This window comes from Anolis sagrei, chromosome Y (assembly GCF_037176765.1).
Source record: "Anolis sagrei isolate rAnoSag1 chromosome Y, rAnoSag1.mat, whole genome shotgun sequence".
Lineage (NCBI taxonomy): Eukaryota > Metazoa > Chordata > Lepidosauria > Squamata > Dactyloidae > Anolis > Anolis sagrei.
This window is the reverse complement of record NC_090035.1, coordinates 75,695,941-75,708,697: the sequence shown is the minus strand read 5'-3', so window position 1 is coordinate 75,708,697 and position 12,757 is coordinate 75,695,941. Positions and strand designations below refer to the sequence as shown.

The 12,757-nt window shown below is 44.4% G+C and overlaps 1 protein-coding gene across 1 annotated transcript in view; it reads left to right on the top strand.

Moving 5' to 3' along the window:
* Nucleotides 1–12,757, top strand: part of LOC132782151 (ras and Rab interactor 2) — a 33,342-nt gene that overhangs the window by 15,565 nt on the left and 5,020 nt on the right. The window contains exons 5-10 of the mRNA XM_067462507.1: nucleotides 1,549–1,621; nucleotides 1,943–2,031; nucleotides 2,999–3,346; nucleotides 5,480–6,133; nucleotides 8,896–9,210; nucleotides 11,227–11,355. Coding sequence (XP_067318608.1) covers nucleotides 1,549–1,621; nucleotides 1,943–2,031; nucleotides 2,999–3,346; nucleotides 5,480–6,133; nucleotides 8,896–9,210; nucleotides 11,227–11,355 — 1,608 coding nt within the window. The remainder of the gene's footprint in view (nucleotides 1–1,548; nucleotides 1,622–1,942; nucleotides 2,032–2,998; nucleotides 3,347–5,479; nucleotides 6,134–8,895; nucleotides 9,211–11,226; nucleotides 11,356–12,757) is intronic.

Genomic DNA, 12,757 nt, shown 5'->3' with positions numbered 1-12,757 from the left:
TCTACAGATGTCACACTCAACTCCTGGAACGATTCCATCAGCGTTGCCTCCAAAAAATCTTGGAAATCTCTTGGGTAGACAGGCGGACAAATGTCAGCATGCTGGAAGAAGCAAAGACCACCAGCATTGAAGCGATGGTCCTCCGCCATCAACTCCGCTGGACCGGCCATGTTGTCCGGATGCCTGACCACCGTCTCCCAAAGCAGTTGCTCTACTCCGAACTCAAGAATGGAAAACATAATGTTGGCAGACAGGAAAAGAGATCGAAAGATGGGCTGAAAGCCAACCTTAAAAACTGTGGCATAGACACCGAGAACTGGGAAGCCCTGGTCCTTGAGTGCTCTTACTGGAGGTCAGCTGTGACCATCAGTGCTGTGGAATTTAAAGAGGCACAAATGGAGGGTGAAAGAGAGAAACATGCCAAGAGGAAGGCACATTAAGCCAACCTTGACTGGGACCACCTTCCACCTGGAACCCAATGTTGTGCAGGGCTCCACAATCACCTATGCTTCCACTGCCAAGACACTGCTCTTGGAAGGTGTAGAGAAATGTTTATTATAGAGTGTTTATTATACTGTATTTAAACTGTATTTAGGTTTTACATTAGTTGCTATGGCCTAACTGTGAGGGATAGGTTGCCATGGTAACAAAGCCTCAGAGGAGGTGGGCGGAGTTTAAGGAATAAAAGGTTTGAAAGCGTCAGTTAATATTCAGTCCGGTGGATGAGACCCGGGGAAGAGGAGCAGAGTCAGTTAGGGCTCTGTGGTGTGAAGCTGTGAGAATTCAGTTAGTTCTTAGGATTTGTGAATATTTCTTCAGCAAGAGAGCTGAAGGTGTTACCTTGTTAGATTGCTTAGGTTAAAAGAATCTAACAGAAGGGGTTTTAAGGATCGCCAGTAGGAAAAGACTGGTGATCAGTGGTTTGATCCGAGTATAGGACAAACAGTGTGGAGATTCACAATTGGGAACTCTGAAGTAATAAAAGCACTTCACTAAAGAAGGAGTTTGTAGAATTGTAACATCAGAAGCCTGAATGTATCTCAAACCAGCCATTTTGTAACATCAAGCCTTGTGCCAAGTTCAACTTCTTAAAACTGCAACAATTACGTTCTGTTAACAATAAAACTGGTTCTCTTTGTATTTCAAACCTGCCTCCTCCATTGCTTTTACGTTTGGTGCATTCCACACTACCAAAGTCACCTCACAACACAATTAAGGATAAACAGAGACGTAAACCTGCGTCTCTGAACATATTGGTGGCAGCTTAATTGACATTGTAAGAGAAGGTTCCTCACATTCAGTGGAATTGGCACTTCCTCACATAATTTTTGGTGGCAATTTAACGGACTTCGTTAAATTGGTGCCAGCAGGTGGGAAGCTTCGTTACAGAAGGCCATCTTACTCGGACAACGAGGGATCACCTAAGTAAATAAGTATATTTTTAGAAGGGGTCATTTTGGTTGCATTCTTTCTGATGGTGCCTCCAGGGAGGGAAACCGGATCCTGGCCTGTTTTCTGTCCTGATTGGTTTTTTTTTTCCCCCCGCAGCTTTTTATCTTGAAGGTTCCCAGCTGCGTTTTAGAAATGTATTGGAACTGGTCAGCTTTCATATCGTGAGCAGGTGAGTGTCGATAAGGAAGCGTCCAAGGGATATTGATCCAGACTTCCTCTTCCTCCATTCGAATCACTAGATGCACTGGCAGTGGGTGGATTCACATCGCTAGTCTTCTCCTCTGAGACCTTAAGGGCCATCCAGTCCAACCCCCTGGCATGCATGAAATGCACAACCAAAGCACTCCCGACAGATGGCCATCCAAACTCTGCTTAAAAAATCCAAAGAAGGAGCCTTCTGGAAGGCATTTGGCTGAAGAAACCTGGAGAAGCTGATGTCCCTCTTTGTTGCTATTCCTTGGATAATGTATTTGATGTTTACTTTTTCTAGGGATATCCTGCCTTGCCAGCTCAAGCTCCCAGACGCATTCCAACTTCCATGCAAATCTCAACTGTATGCCGTTGCTGCACTGGGCATGAGTGAGTGCAATCTATTGTTTAAGTATTGTCGAAGGCTTTCATGGCTGGAATCACTAGGTTGTTGTAGGTTTTTTCGGGCTATAAGGCCATGTTCTAGAAGCATTCTCTCCTGACGTTTCATCCACATCTATGGCAGGCATCCTCAGAAGTTGTGAGGTCTGTTGGTGTGATGAAGTGTAAATTTTTATCTACAGTTATGTATTGTTATAGATACGTGTTTGTAAGGGTAAGTATATAGTATTGCATAATATTGGGGGATGGTAGCCGGCTTAGCTCGCTTTGAGCTGAGTTGGTATGGAGATAGGGACGGAGCCAACTGCCACTTGGCAGAGCAGCCATTTTAAAGCAGTCAGTCTGTGGTCGGTGGATTGCAGAGGTGGCTGGTTCTGTTGTGTGGGGACAGAACCAGCCACCTCTGCAATCCACCGACCACAGACTGACTGCTTTAAAATGGCTGCTCTGCCAAGTGGCAGTTGGCTCCGTCCCTATCTCCATACCAACTCAGCTCAAAGGGAAGGTGGATTCTTTGGTATTAAGAATCAGGAAGGTTTTGGCTTTGCATATCAGATATTTACGTTCTGATTCATAAGAGTAGCAAAATGACAGTTATGAAGTAGCAACGTAAATAATGTTATGGTTGGGGGTCACCACAACATGAGGAACTGCATTAGGGAGTCATGGCTTTAGGAAGGGTGAGAATCACTGGTTTATAGGTATCTTAGGGGTTCACTAAATAAGGATTTGGATCCTAGTAGCAACGTAAATAATGTTATGGTTGGGGGTCACCACAACATGAGGAACTGCATTAAGGGGTCACTGGTTTATAGGTATCTTTGGGGTTCACTGAGTAAGGATTTGGAAACTGGTCTCTTGGCATCCTACTCCAACACTATGTTAAAAGCCTCCCAAAAACACAGCAGATAAAAAAGGCGGACCATCTGAGTATTCTCCATTCCTTCTTTGGCAGAATTCTGGACAATGCCCCTTAAGTCCGGCAACCGGCTACCACTGGCCAAAGAAGAAGAGGACCCCACTTGTTCCAACGGAGGACCTCCTGAGGACAGCCAACCGTCTTGCTCCATCCGAGTGACATCCGAGGACAAGGCGCTCTGCATCATCAACCCGCTCTTCCTCTCGGTGCACAGTGACGTTAGTTGGCTTGACCTTGCGCCCGGACCCTGCCGCTTGGCCAGCAGAAGAGGGCCTCTCCAGGTGTCCAACGGCTCCACCAAAGCGGCATCCAGGGAGCCAGGAGTCTGGCAGCAGAGTCAGAATCGTCCCAGATCTCTGGAGGGAGAGGAGAAGGCACTGAAAGGTAAGGAAGAGCGATGAGACTCCCATGAATCCCACATTAGCGTCTCAAGGTTCCTCCTCCTAAGTGCATTCCCACATTTTGTTGTGCTGTAGCACTGATGGTTTTCACCAAAACACGGCATGCAGTCAGTGGTTCCCTTGATGTATGGGTGAAGGTTTTCCCCCAACAGTGGACTGGGCTGTGGTGCAGCTAGTTAGTAGCCAGCTGCATTAAATCACTACTGACTGAGAGGTCATGAGTTCGAAGGCAGCCCGCGTCGAAGTAAGCGGTAGATAAATTAGCCTCCCCGCATAAAACGGTACCTAGATTTCCTACTTGACAGATGCAACTGTCTTTCGGAATGCATAGGTCGACAGCAAGCTACACACAATGGTCGGAAGCTCACTCTGACCTGCTCTGGCTTCGAATTCATGACCCTTAGGTCAGTAGTGATCTTAATGCAGCTGACTCCCAGCCAGCTGCGCCACAGTCCCGGTGCCATCTATATGTTTGCCATGTATATGTGCAATGTAATCCGCCTTGAGTCCTCTGCGGGGTGGAAGGACGGAATTGTTGTGGCTCAGTCTGAGCCTGAAGTTTCTGAGCCTGAGCTTCTTCAGGACGAGGAGGATGATGGGTTACAGATTTCTGAACATGTTCCTATTATAGAAGCAGACAGTGTTGATGCTGAAGAAGAGACGGTGTTTCTGTTTCCCAGAGAAAGGAATGTTGAAGTGATACTTCACAACTGCAGGTGGAGGAGTCGGCCGCTCCATCTGTGAGCTCAGTGCCTCTCGGTTCCCAGAGTGACTAGTCCCAGGATAATGAGTTATTCTGCCTTGAAGGTGATGGAGATTTGATTAGGAAGGACCGTTTGCAATTAAGGGTACGCCGAAGTGCTCGGCTTGCTAACAAACGGGAAGTTCGAGGTCAACATAATGCTTTCATGCTAGGGAAACATATTTAACGATTTGATTGAAGTCAATCCTTTGTCAGTGCAACGTTGCTTACACCCTGTTAACTTCTCTGGAACTGCCCTGGCTTTTGGGGAAAGCTTTTGGCTCTTTGGGACTTTGGTTTTGATCTTGGTTTTTGGGAACTTTGTCATGCTGCCATGGATTCTTGTTTGATCAATGCTAGTGGATTATACTACATGTTATTTGCTTTTGGACCTTGGAAACTTGGCTTTGCATTTAAGACACCTTGAATTGAACTCTTGCAACTTTATTTCTATGTTTATGGTTTTGCTTTTTCTTCAGTAAACTACAAAACCTGTTGGGGTTCAGCCTGAGTTTGAACTTGAACCTGATTCTCTGTTTGTCCCTCCTGATGCTAATGAAAATATATTTACTGATGCTAATGAAAATGTACTTCCTGATGCTAATGAAAATGTACTTCTTGATGTCAATGCTCCTGAAATTAGTGAGGAAGAAACTTCTGTAGATTTGGAAAATGAAAGTACCAGTGTTCATGAGAATGTTTCAGAGGGAAGCCATGACCTTTCACTCCCTTCTGCACCTGGGAACCCTAATGAGAATAGAAGGGGCCAGATCTGGCAAGACTGGAGTAAATCACTCAGCTTGTGAAGGTCTTCCAGATTAAAAGAAATACAAACAACAGCTTCAAAGCAGGGAGGCGTTTCACGAAACCAATTCCTTGGCTTTAAGTGCCTTCCGCCGGGCTGACTTTCTCAGTTCAGGCATCGTTTTAGATTGATGAAGACCTTGGCAGTTCTCCCGGTTTCCCTGGCCATCGTCTTGAAAGATTTCTAGGACACCATGTACGGTTAGTGGATTGCTAACAGGTTCCAGTATTTTACAGTGTGGCTTTGGGTTTTGATCTTGTTCATGGAAAGTCATATTTGCTGATTTTGCTGTGGCTTTTGACTTTGCATTTTTCCTTTATTTTGTAACCATTTTTCTTCAATAAAAAAGGATTGTTTTTTCACAGTCAAGTGTGGTGGATAGTTATCTTAGGGCCTCGTTTCTTGCTCTGGATTGCAACAAAACCTACAGCCTTGGTGTGTGGTAGTGTTCTGAGCAAGGTGAATCTATCCTGAGTTGCGACAGGAATATAAATAAAAGTACCACACACATTTTGAAATCAAAAGTCAGAATGCTATAATTTCACCAGCATCATGGTGCTGTCTTCCAGGTGACCCTTTGACTCCCTCGGCCTCCACTCAACGGCGGCTCCTCCTTCGCAGTCCATCCTGGAACAGTTCTGAAACCCTCCCCGATGATCTGCCCTCGTCCCCTAGTACCCAGAAGGACGTCAGGTCCCCGCACCGCGTCTCCTGGATCGAAGGCGCCCCGGCCGATGCCTTTCCCGCTTGGCCGCTGAAGAAGTCCAGCTCTGAGTCCTCCCTTCTGAGTGACACCCTGTCATTGCCTCTCATCCCGGAGCTGGACTCGCTGTCCATCAGCAGCGTGGAGGACGAAGCCGAGGGTGTGCCGTCCATTCCGGCTGCCGTGCACAAGAGGCGGCCTTGCTCCTCCGCCGTCTTGAGCACCAAGGTGTTCCGGCGCCTCTCGGCAGTGAGCCTGGCCCTAGGTGGCTTCCTCTCCGCCGACCGTCGGATCTCCAAGAGGGTGCAAGAGCTGGCCCAGGACCCCTCCTCATACGTGGGAGGCTTGGTGCAGAGCTTCGTCGGGCACCTTCTCCGGGGCGGCGGGATGCGGCACCCCACCAGCACTGAGATGCTGCAGGAGATCCGGCAGATGATCAGCAACCTCAAGGGCTACTTGTGCGAAAGCTCAGAGCTGCGTGTCATCTGCGAACACTACGAGGCGGAGGACATGGACCTGGGTATGGAACGGGGAAGGTTTTGGAGCTGGGCTTGGACCTGGAGTTGGTCTCGAGGTTCCTCCAGGTTAAGAATGTTCTGATTGCTAAACAGTGATCAATTTACACTGCAGTTTGAAGCTAGGTTCAAATTGCAATTGCTAGATTGCAAATGCCCTTGAGAGCACACAAATGAATGCCCTTAATGCGCATCACTGCTCTGAGGTTTGTGTCATCACCATCCAGGCTTCAAACTGGTTCCAGGATTTGCTATATAATCATTTGCACAGAGAAATCATTTTCTTTAATACCAGTTTGAAATGGAATTAAGTATTTATCGTGTCCGAAGCAAGTTGAGGGTACAGTTAGAATGCATTTAAGACAGCATTTCTCAACCTGGGGGTCGGTAGAAGTCTCAAGGGGGTGTCATCGGCATGTCAAGGTCTATTTCCCCCAAACTCCACCAGTGTTCACATTTGGGAATATTGAGTATTCATGCCAAGTTTGGTCCAGGTCCATCACTGTTTGGGTCCACAGTGCTCTCTGGATGTAGGTGAACTACAACTCCAAAACTCAAGGTCATTGACCACCAAACCCTTCCAGTATTTCTGTTGGTCATGGGAGTTCTGTGTTGATTCGGTTCTATCATTGGTGGAGTTCAGAATGCTCTTTGATTGTAGGTGAACTATAAATCCCAGCAACTAAAATTCCCAAATGACAAAATCCAGAGTGCTCGCTGGATGTAGGTGAACTACAACTCCAAAACCCAAGGTCAATGCCCACCAAACCCTTCCAATATTTTCTGTTGGTTATGCGGGTTCTGTGTGGGAAGTTTGGCCCAATTCTATCGTTGGTGGGGTTCAGAATGCTCTTTGATTGTCGGTGAACTATAAATCCCAGCAACAACAACACCCAAATGTCAAGCTCTATTTTCCCCACACCCCACCAGTGTTCACATTGGGGAATACTGAGTATTTGTGCCAAGTTTGGTCCAGATCTATCATTGTTTGACTCCAGAGTGGTTGTTGGATGTAGGTGAACTACAACTCCCAAACTCAAGGTCAATGACCACCAAACCCTTCCAGTATTTTATGTTGGTTATGGGGGTTCTGTGTGGGAAGTTTGGCCCAATTCCGTTGTTCATGGGGTTCAGAATGCTCTTTGATTGTAGGTGAACTATAGATCCCAGCAAATACAACTCCCAAAGTTCAAGGTTTGTTTTCCCCAAACTCCACCAGTGTTCACATTTGGGCATATCGCGTATTTGTGCCAAGTTTAGTCCAGATCCATCATTGTTTGACTCAATTTCATCGGTGGATTTATGAATGCTCTTTAGTTGTAGGTGAACTATAAATCCCAGCAACTACAACTCCCAAATTTCAAGGTCTATTTTCCCCAAAATCCACCAGTGTTCACATTTGGGCATATTGAGTATTCATGCCAAGTTTGGTCGAGATCCATCATTGTTTGAGTCCACAGTGCTCTCTGGATGTAGGTGAACTACAACTCCAAAACTCAAGGTCAATGACCACCAAACCCTTCCAGTATTTTCTGTTAATTATGGAGGTTCTGTGTGGGAAGTTTGGCCCAATTCTATCATTGGTGGGGTTCAGAATGCTCTTTGATTGTAGGTGAACTATAAATCCCAGCAACGACAACACCCAAATGTCAAGGTCTATTTTCCCCACACTCCACCAGTGTTCACATGTTTCTGCTCCCAAAGTGGAAATGCACTAGTTTGGTTTTTGAGTAAGCTGATTATTGATATGTCTCATCACCATGTCTCCAAGCAGCCCAAATTATCTCTGTGGTTTGTATGTTTGGGCCACAGCCGGCTTGCAACACTGCGAGCTTCCACGTAAGCAGGAGCACAACGTTCACGAAACCACCGGCTTCGTTGTGGTTGGGGCTCTCGGCAGGAGGCAGCGCCATATCCGGCAAAAGCCGTTGGAGGAAGAAGGGGAAAGAAAGCACAAACAAGGCACCAAGCCAGCCTCATTTAAACAGGAAAGAAAAATGATTTTGTCATTTAGGAATTCTAGTTGCTGGGATGTATAGTTCACCTACAATCAAAGAGCATTCTGGACTCTACCAATGTTAGAACTGAATCAACACAGAACTCCCATGACCAATAGAAAATACTGGAAGTATTAGGTGGACATTGACCTTGAGTTTGGGAGTTGTAGTTCACCTACATCCAGAGAGCATTGTGGACTCAAACAATGATGGATCTGAACCAAACTTGGCACGAAGACTCAACATGCCCAAATGTGAACACTTGTGGAGTTTGGGGAAAACAAACCTTGAACTTTGGGAGTTGTATTTGCTGGGATCTATAGTTCACCTACAGTCAAAGAGCATTCAGAACTCCACCAATGATAGAATTGAATCAACACAGAACTCCCATGGCCAACAGAAAATACTGAAAGTGTTAGGTGGGCATTGACCTTGAGTTTTGGAGTTGTAGTGCACCTACATCCAGAGAGCACTGTGGTCACAAACAATGATGGATCTGGACCAAACTTGGCATGAATACTCAATAAGTTCATATGTGAACACTGGTGGAGTGTGGAGAAAAATAGACTTCACATTTGAGAGTTGTAGTTGCTGGGATTTATAGTTCACCTACTATCAAAGAGCATTCTGAACTCCACCAATGATAGAATTGAATCAACACAGAACTCCCATGACCAACAGAAAATACTGGAAGTGTTAGGTGGGCATTGACCTGCTCCGCTGTCAAAGTCACACAAACACTTTCCCTCTCTTTGGTTGCTTCCTGCCAGGTTATGTGGTGGAAGGCGCCTTGTACAAGTGGATCCTCAAGCCGCTCCGGGATTTGGTTTACGCCCACCTGCAGGACTTTCGCTCCCAAGACGGGACTCTGGACAAGCTGCGCGGGCACCAAGCCACTATGCGTGAGCAGAGCCTGGCCGAAATGGGGGTGGCTTCCGGGGTGCCGGACTCGGCCGGCTTGGAGCGCCTGCAGACCAAGCTCAGCCTCTTGCACCAGGCATATTCACCCCGAAAGAAGGAGACGCAGATGCTGAAGATCTGCAAGATGCTCTACGAAACCATGAACCAGACTCCTGGCAGGACAGGTATAGGATTCATTTATCGTGTCAGGAGCAAACCAAACAGTTGTATTGCATTTTTAACAAACAAACAAACAAAACACAAAGTTTGCAAGCTTGGTAGTTGATTAAATGTCCTTTGACCAGTAGCTGGGCACTGGTCAAAGTGCCTCTGGTGTTGCCGCAAGGAGGTCCTCCCTTGTGCATGTGGCAGGGCTCAGGTTGCATTGCAGCAGGTGGTCTGTAGTTTGCTCTTCTCCACACTCGCATGTCGTGGATTCCACTTTGTGGCCCTATTTCTTAAGGTTGGCTCTGCATCTCGTGGTGCCAGAGCGCAGTCTGTTCAGCGCCTTCCAAGTTTTCTGTGTGCCCAGGGGGGAGTCTCTCATTTGTTGAGGTTCTGGGTTTGAGCCTGCCACTTTTGGACTCTCGCTTGCTGAGGTGTTCCAGCGAGTGTCTCTGTAGATCTTAGAAAAATATTTCTTGATTAAGTCGTTGAAGTGCTGGCTGATACCCAAACAAGGGATGAGCTGGAGATGTCTCTGCCTTGGTCCTTTCACTATTGGCTGCTACTTCCCGGCGGATGTCAGGTGGTGCAATACCGGCTAAGCAGTGTAATTTCTCCAGTGGTGTAGGGTGCAGGCACCCCGTGATAATGTGGCATGTCTCATTAAAAGCCACATCCACTGTTTGAGCGTGGTGAGATGTGTTCCACACTGGGCATGGATACTCAGCAGCAGAGTAGCATAACACAAGGGCAGAGGTCTTCACTGTGTCTGGTTGTGATCCCCAGGTTGTGTCAGTCAGCTTTCGTATGATGTTGTTTCTAGCGCCCACTTTTTCCTTGATGTTCAGGCAGTTCTTCTTGTAGGTCAGAGCACGGTCCAGAGTGACTCCCAGGTATTTGGGTGCTCTGCAATGCTCCAGTGGGATTCCTTCCCAGGTAATCCTCAGAGCTTGGGGTGCTTGTCTGTTCTTAAGATATAGGATAGAATGATTTTATATTTTCATTTGGTTTTGTTTGCAATTTTTAAAAAATTTTATTTTCACAGTTTTATGACATCAAGGAAAGGAAGGGAAAAGGAAGGGGGAAATAAGGACAGGAGACAGAAAAATAGGATATGTTGATCACGGAGTTTTGTTAGCAAATTAATTCTTTACAGGATTCTCTTGTATCACCGGGGGTGTAAACAAAGAGGAAATGGTTATACATATTCTCTAACATATAAAGAATTTCCATCTATACTATCTTCTATTCCAAATACAAATAGAATCTTATTTGGAATAGAAGAGACAAATTGATCTTTCTTATATAATCCATTATTATTATTATTATTATTATTATTATTATCCCACTTTATCTTTCCCAAAGCAGACTCAAAGCGGATTAACATAAAAGCATTTGCATACAAGATGCAAATATTAAAACAGGATTAGAAAAAACATAATCTGGAAAAGTCTAGCATTTGAACCTGTGACCAGTGGGAAGATTAATAATAATAATAATAATAATAGTTTCCCCTGCAAGGCCATATGACTTCATGCTATTGAATTCCCTCTTGGCTTTGCTATGTCCTTCAATGTAACTCTATGACAAGCATTCCATAGAATTTATTCAACACACTTGCAAAATGGGAATGAAATGGACCCATTTTTTTATCTGTTTTAACTGTAACATTTGCAAATATCTCCTATTTTTGTAACACTAACCCTGGGTGTATCTGCACTGCAGACTTAACGCAGTTTGATACTGCTTTAACTCCTATGGAATTCTGCGAGCGTCCCATCCTAAAGGGGAAAGTAACTTCTATAATAGAAAAGCGGGCAAATAGGACTAGCCCTAGGTGCACCTACACTGCAGACTTAACACAGTTTGATACCGCTTTCACTCCCATGGAAGCCTGGAAGCAGCCGCCCTAAAGAGAAACATAACTTCTATATAGGAAAGTAAGCTAATAAGACTAGCCCTAGGTGCATCTACACTGCAGACTTAACACAGTTTGATACCCTCTATAATACTCTTCCATTTTCTGCTTCTGGAAGAGCCGTTCGGAGCTGACGATTTCCTGCCAGTTCTGATCTATATGCTGGTGAACTGCGACATCGTTTCGGTACAGTTGGATGTGGAGTACATGATGGAGCTGATGGATCCCAGCCAGCTGCAGGGAGAAGGTAAGAATCACAGGATCCTTGAGTTGCAAGAGACCTCCTGGGCCATCCAGTCCAACCCCATTCTGCCAAGAAGCAGGAAAATCACATTCAAAGCACCCCCGACAGATGACTATCCAGCCTCTGTTTAAAAGCTTCCAAAGAAGGAACCTCCACCACACTCTGGGGCAGAGAGTTCCACTGCTGAACAGCTCTCTCTCTCTCACAGTGAGTAAGTTCTTCCTAGTGTTCTGGTGGAATCTCCTTTCCTGTAGTTTGAAGCCATTGTTCCATTGTATTGTCGAAGGCTTTCATGGCTAGAATCACTGGGTTGATGTAGGTTTTTTGGGCTATATGGCCATGTTCTAGAAGCATTCTCTCCTGACGTCTATGACAAGCATCCTCAGAGGTTGTGAGACCTCACACACACACACGTGCACACACATACTTACATACACTATCTATATAAATAAAAACGTAATGTTTGTTTGTGGGATTAACATAACTCAAAAACCACTGGATGAATTGACACCAAATTTGGACACAAGGCACCTAATAGTCCAACGAGTGTCCATCACCCCTAAAAACACACACACACAAACACAAAACCCCAGCAGAGCAGATTTAAAAACCCAAAAAATACACCATATATACATATACACATACTTATATACATATACACATGCACACATTCATATATATATATATATATATATATATATGTGCACAAACACACACAAATATACACATATACATACACACACATATGTACACATGAACACACAAATATACATATACACATATACATATACACATGCACATATATGCATGCACACATACATATATACATATACACATACACATATATACACACACACAAATATACATATAGACAAGCACACACATATACACAATATGCATGCACACATACACATACACACACACACACACACACACATATATATATACTGTATATACTCGAATATAAGCCGACTCGAATATAAGCCAAAAGACCTAATTTTACCACAAAAACTGGAAAAATATATTGACTTGAGTATAAGCCGAGGGTGAGAAATGTAGCTGCTATTGGTAATCGTCAGTAGGTTAAATGTTTTTGAGTATTTACACAAAACTATAATTTAAGAGAAGACTGCCCAACTCTGATTCAGCCATTATTCTAACCTCCTCCAATGTAAATGTGCTTACCTATTACCTGTAATGATAGAATAAAATAATAAATATAATAACATGTAATAAAAATAATAATAGAGTAAATAATGGAAATTTAATAATAATAGTAATAATAATAATAAAGTAATAAATGTAATAATAACAATAATAGAGTAAAATAATACATGCAATAAATATAATAATACAGGAAAATAATGTAAATGTAATAATAATAGAGTAAAATAATTAAAGTAAT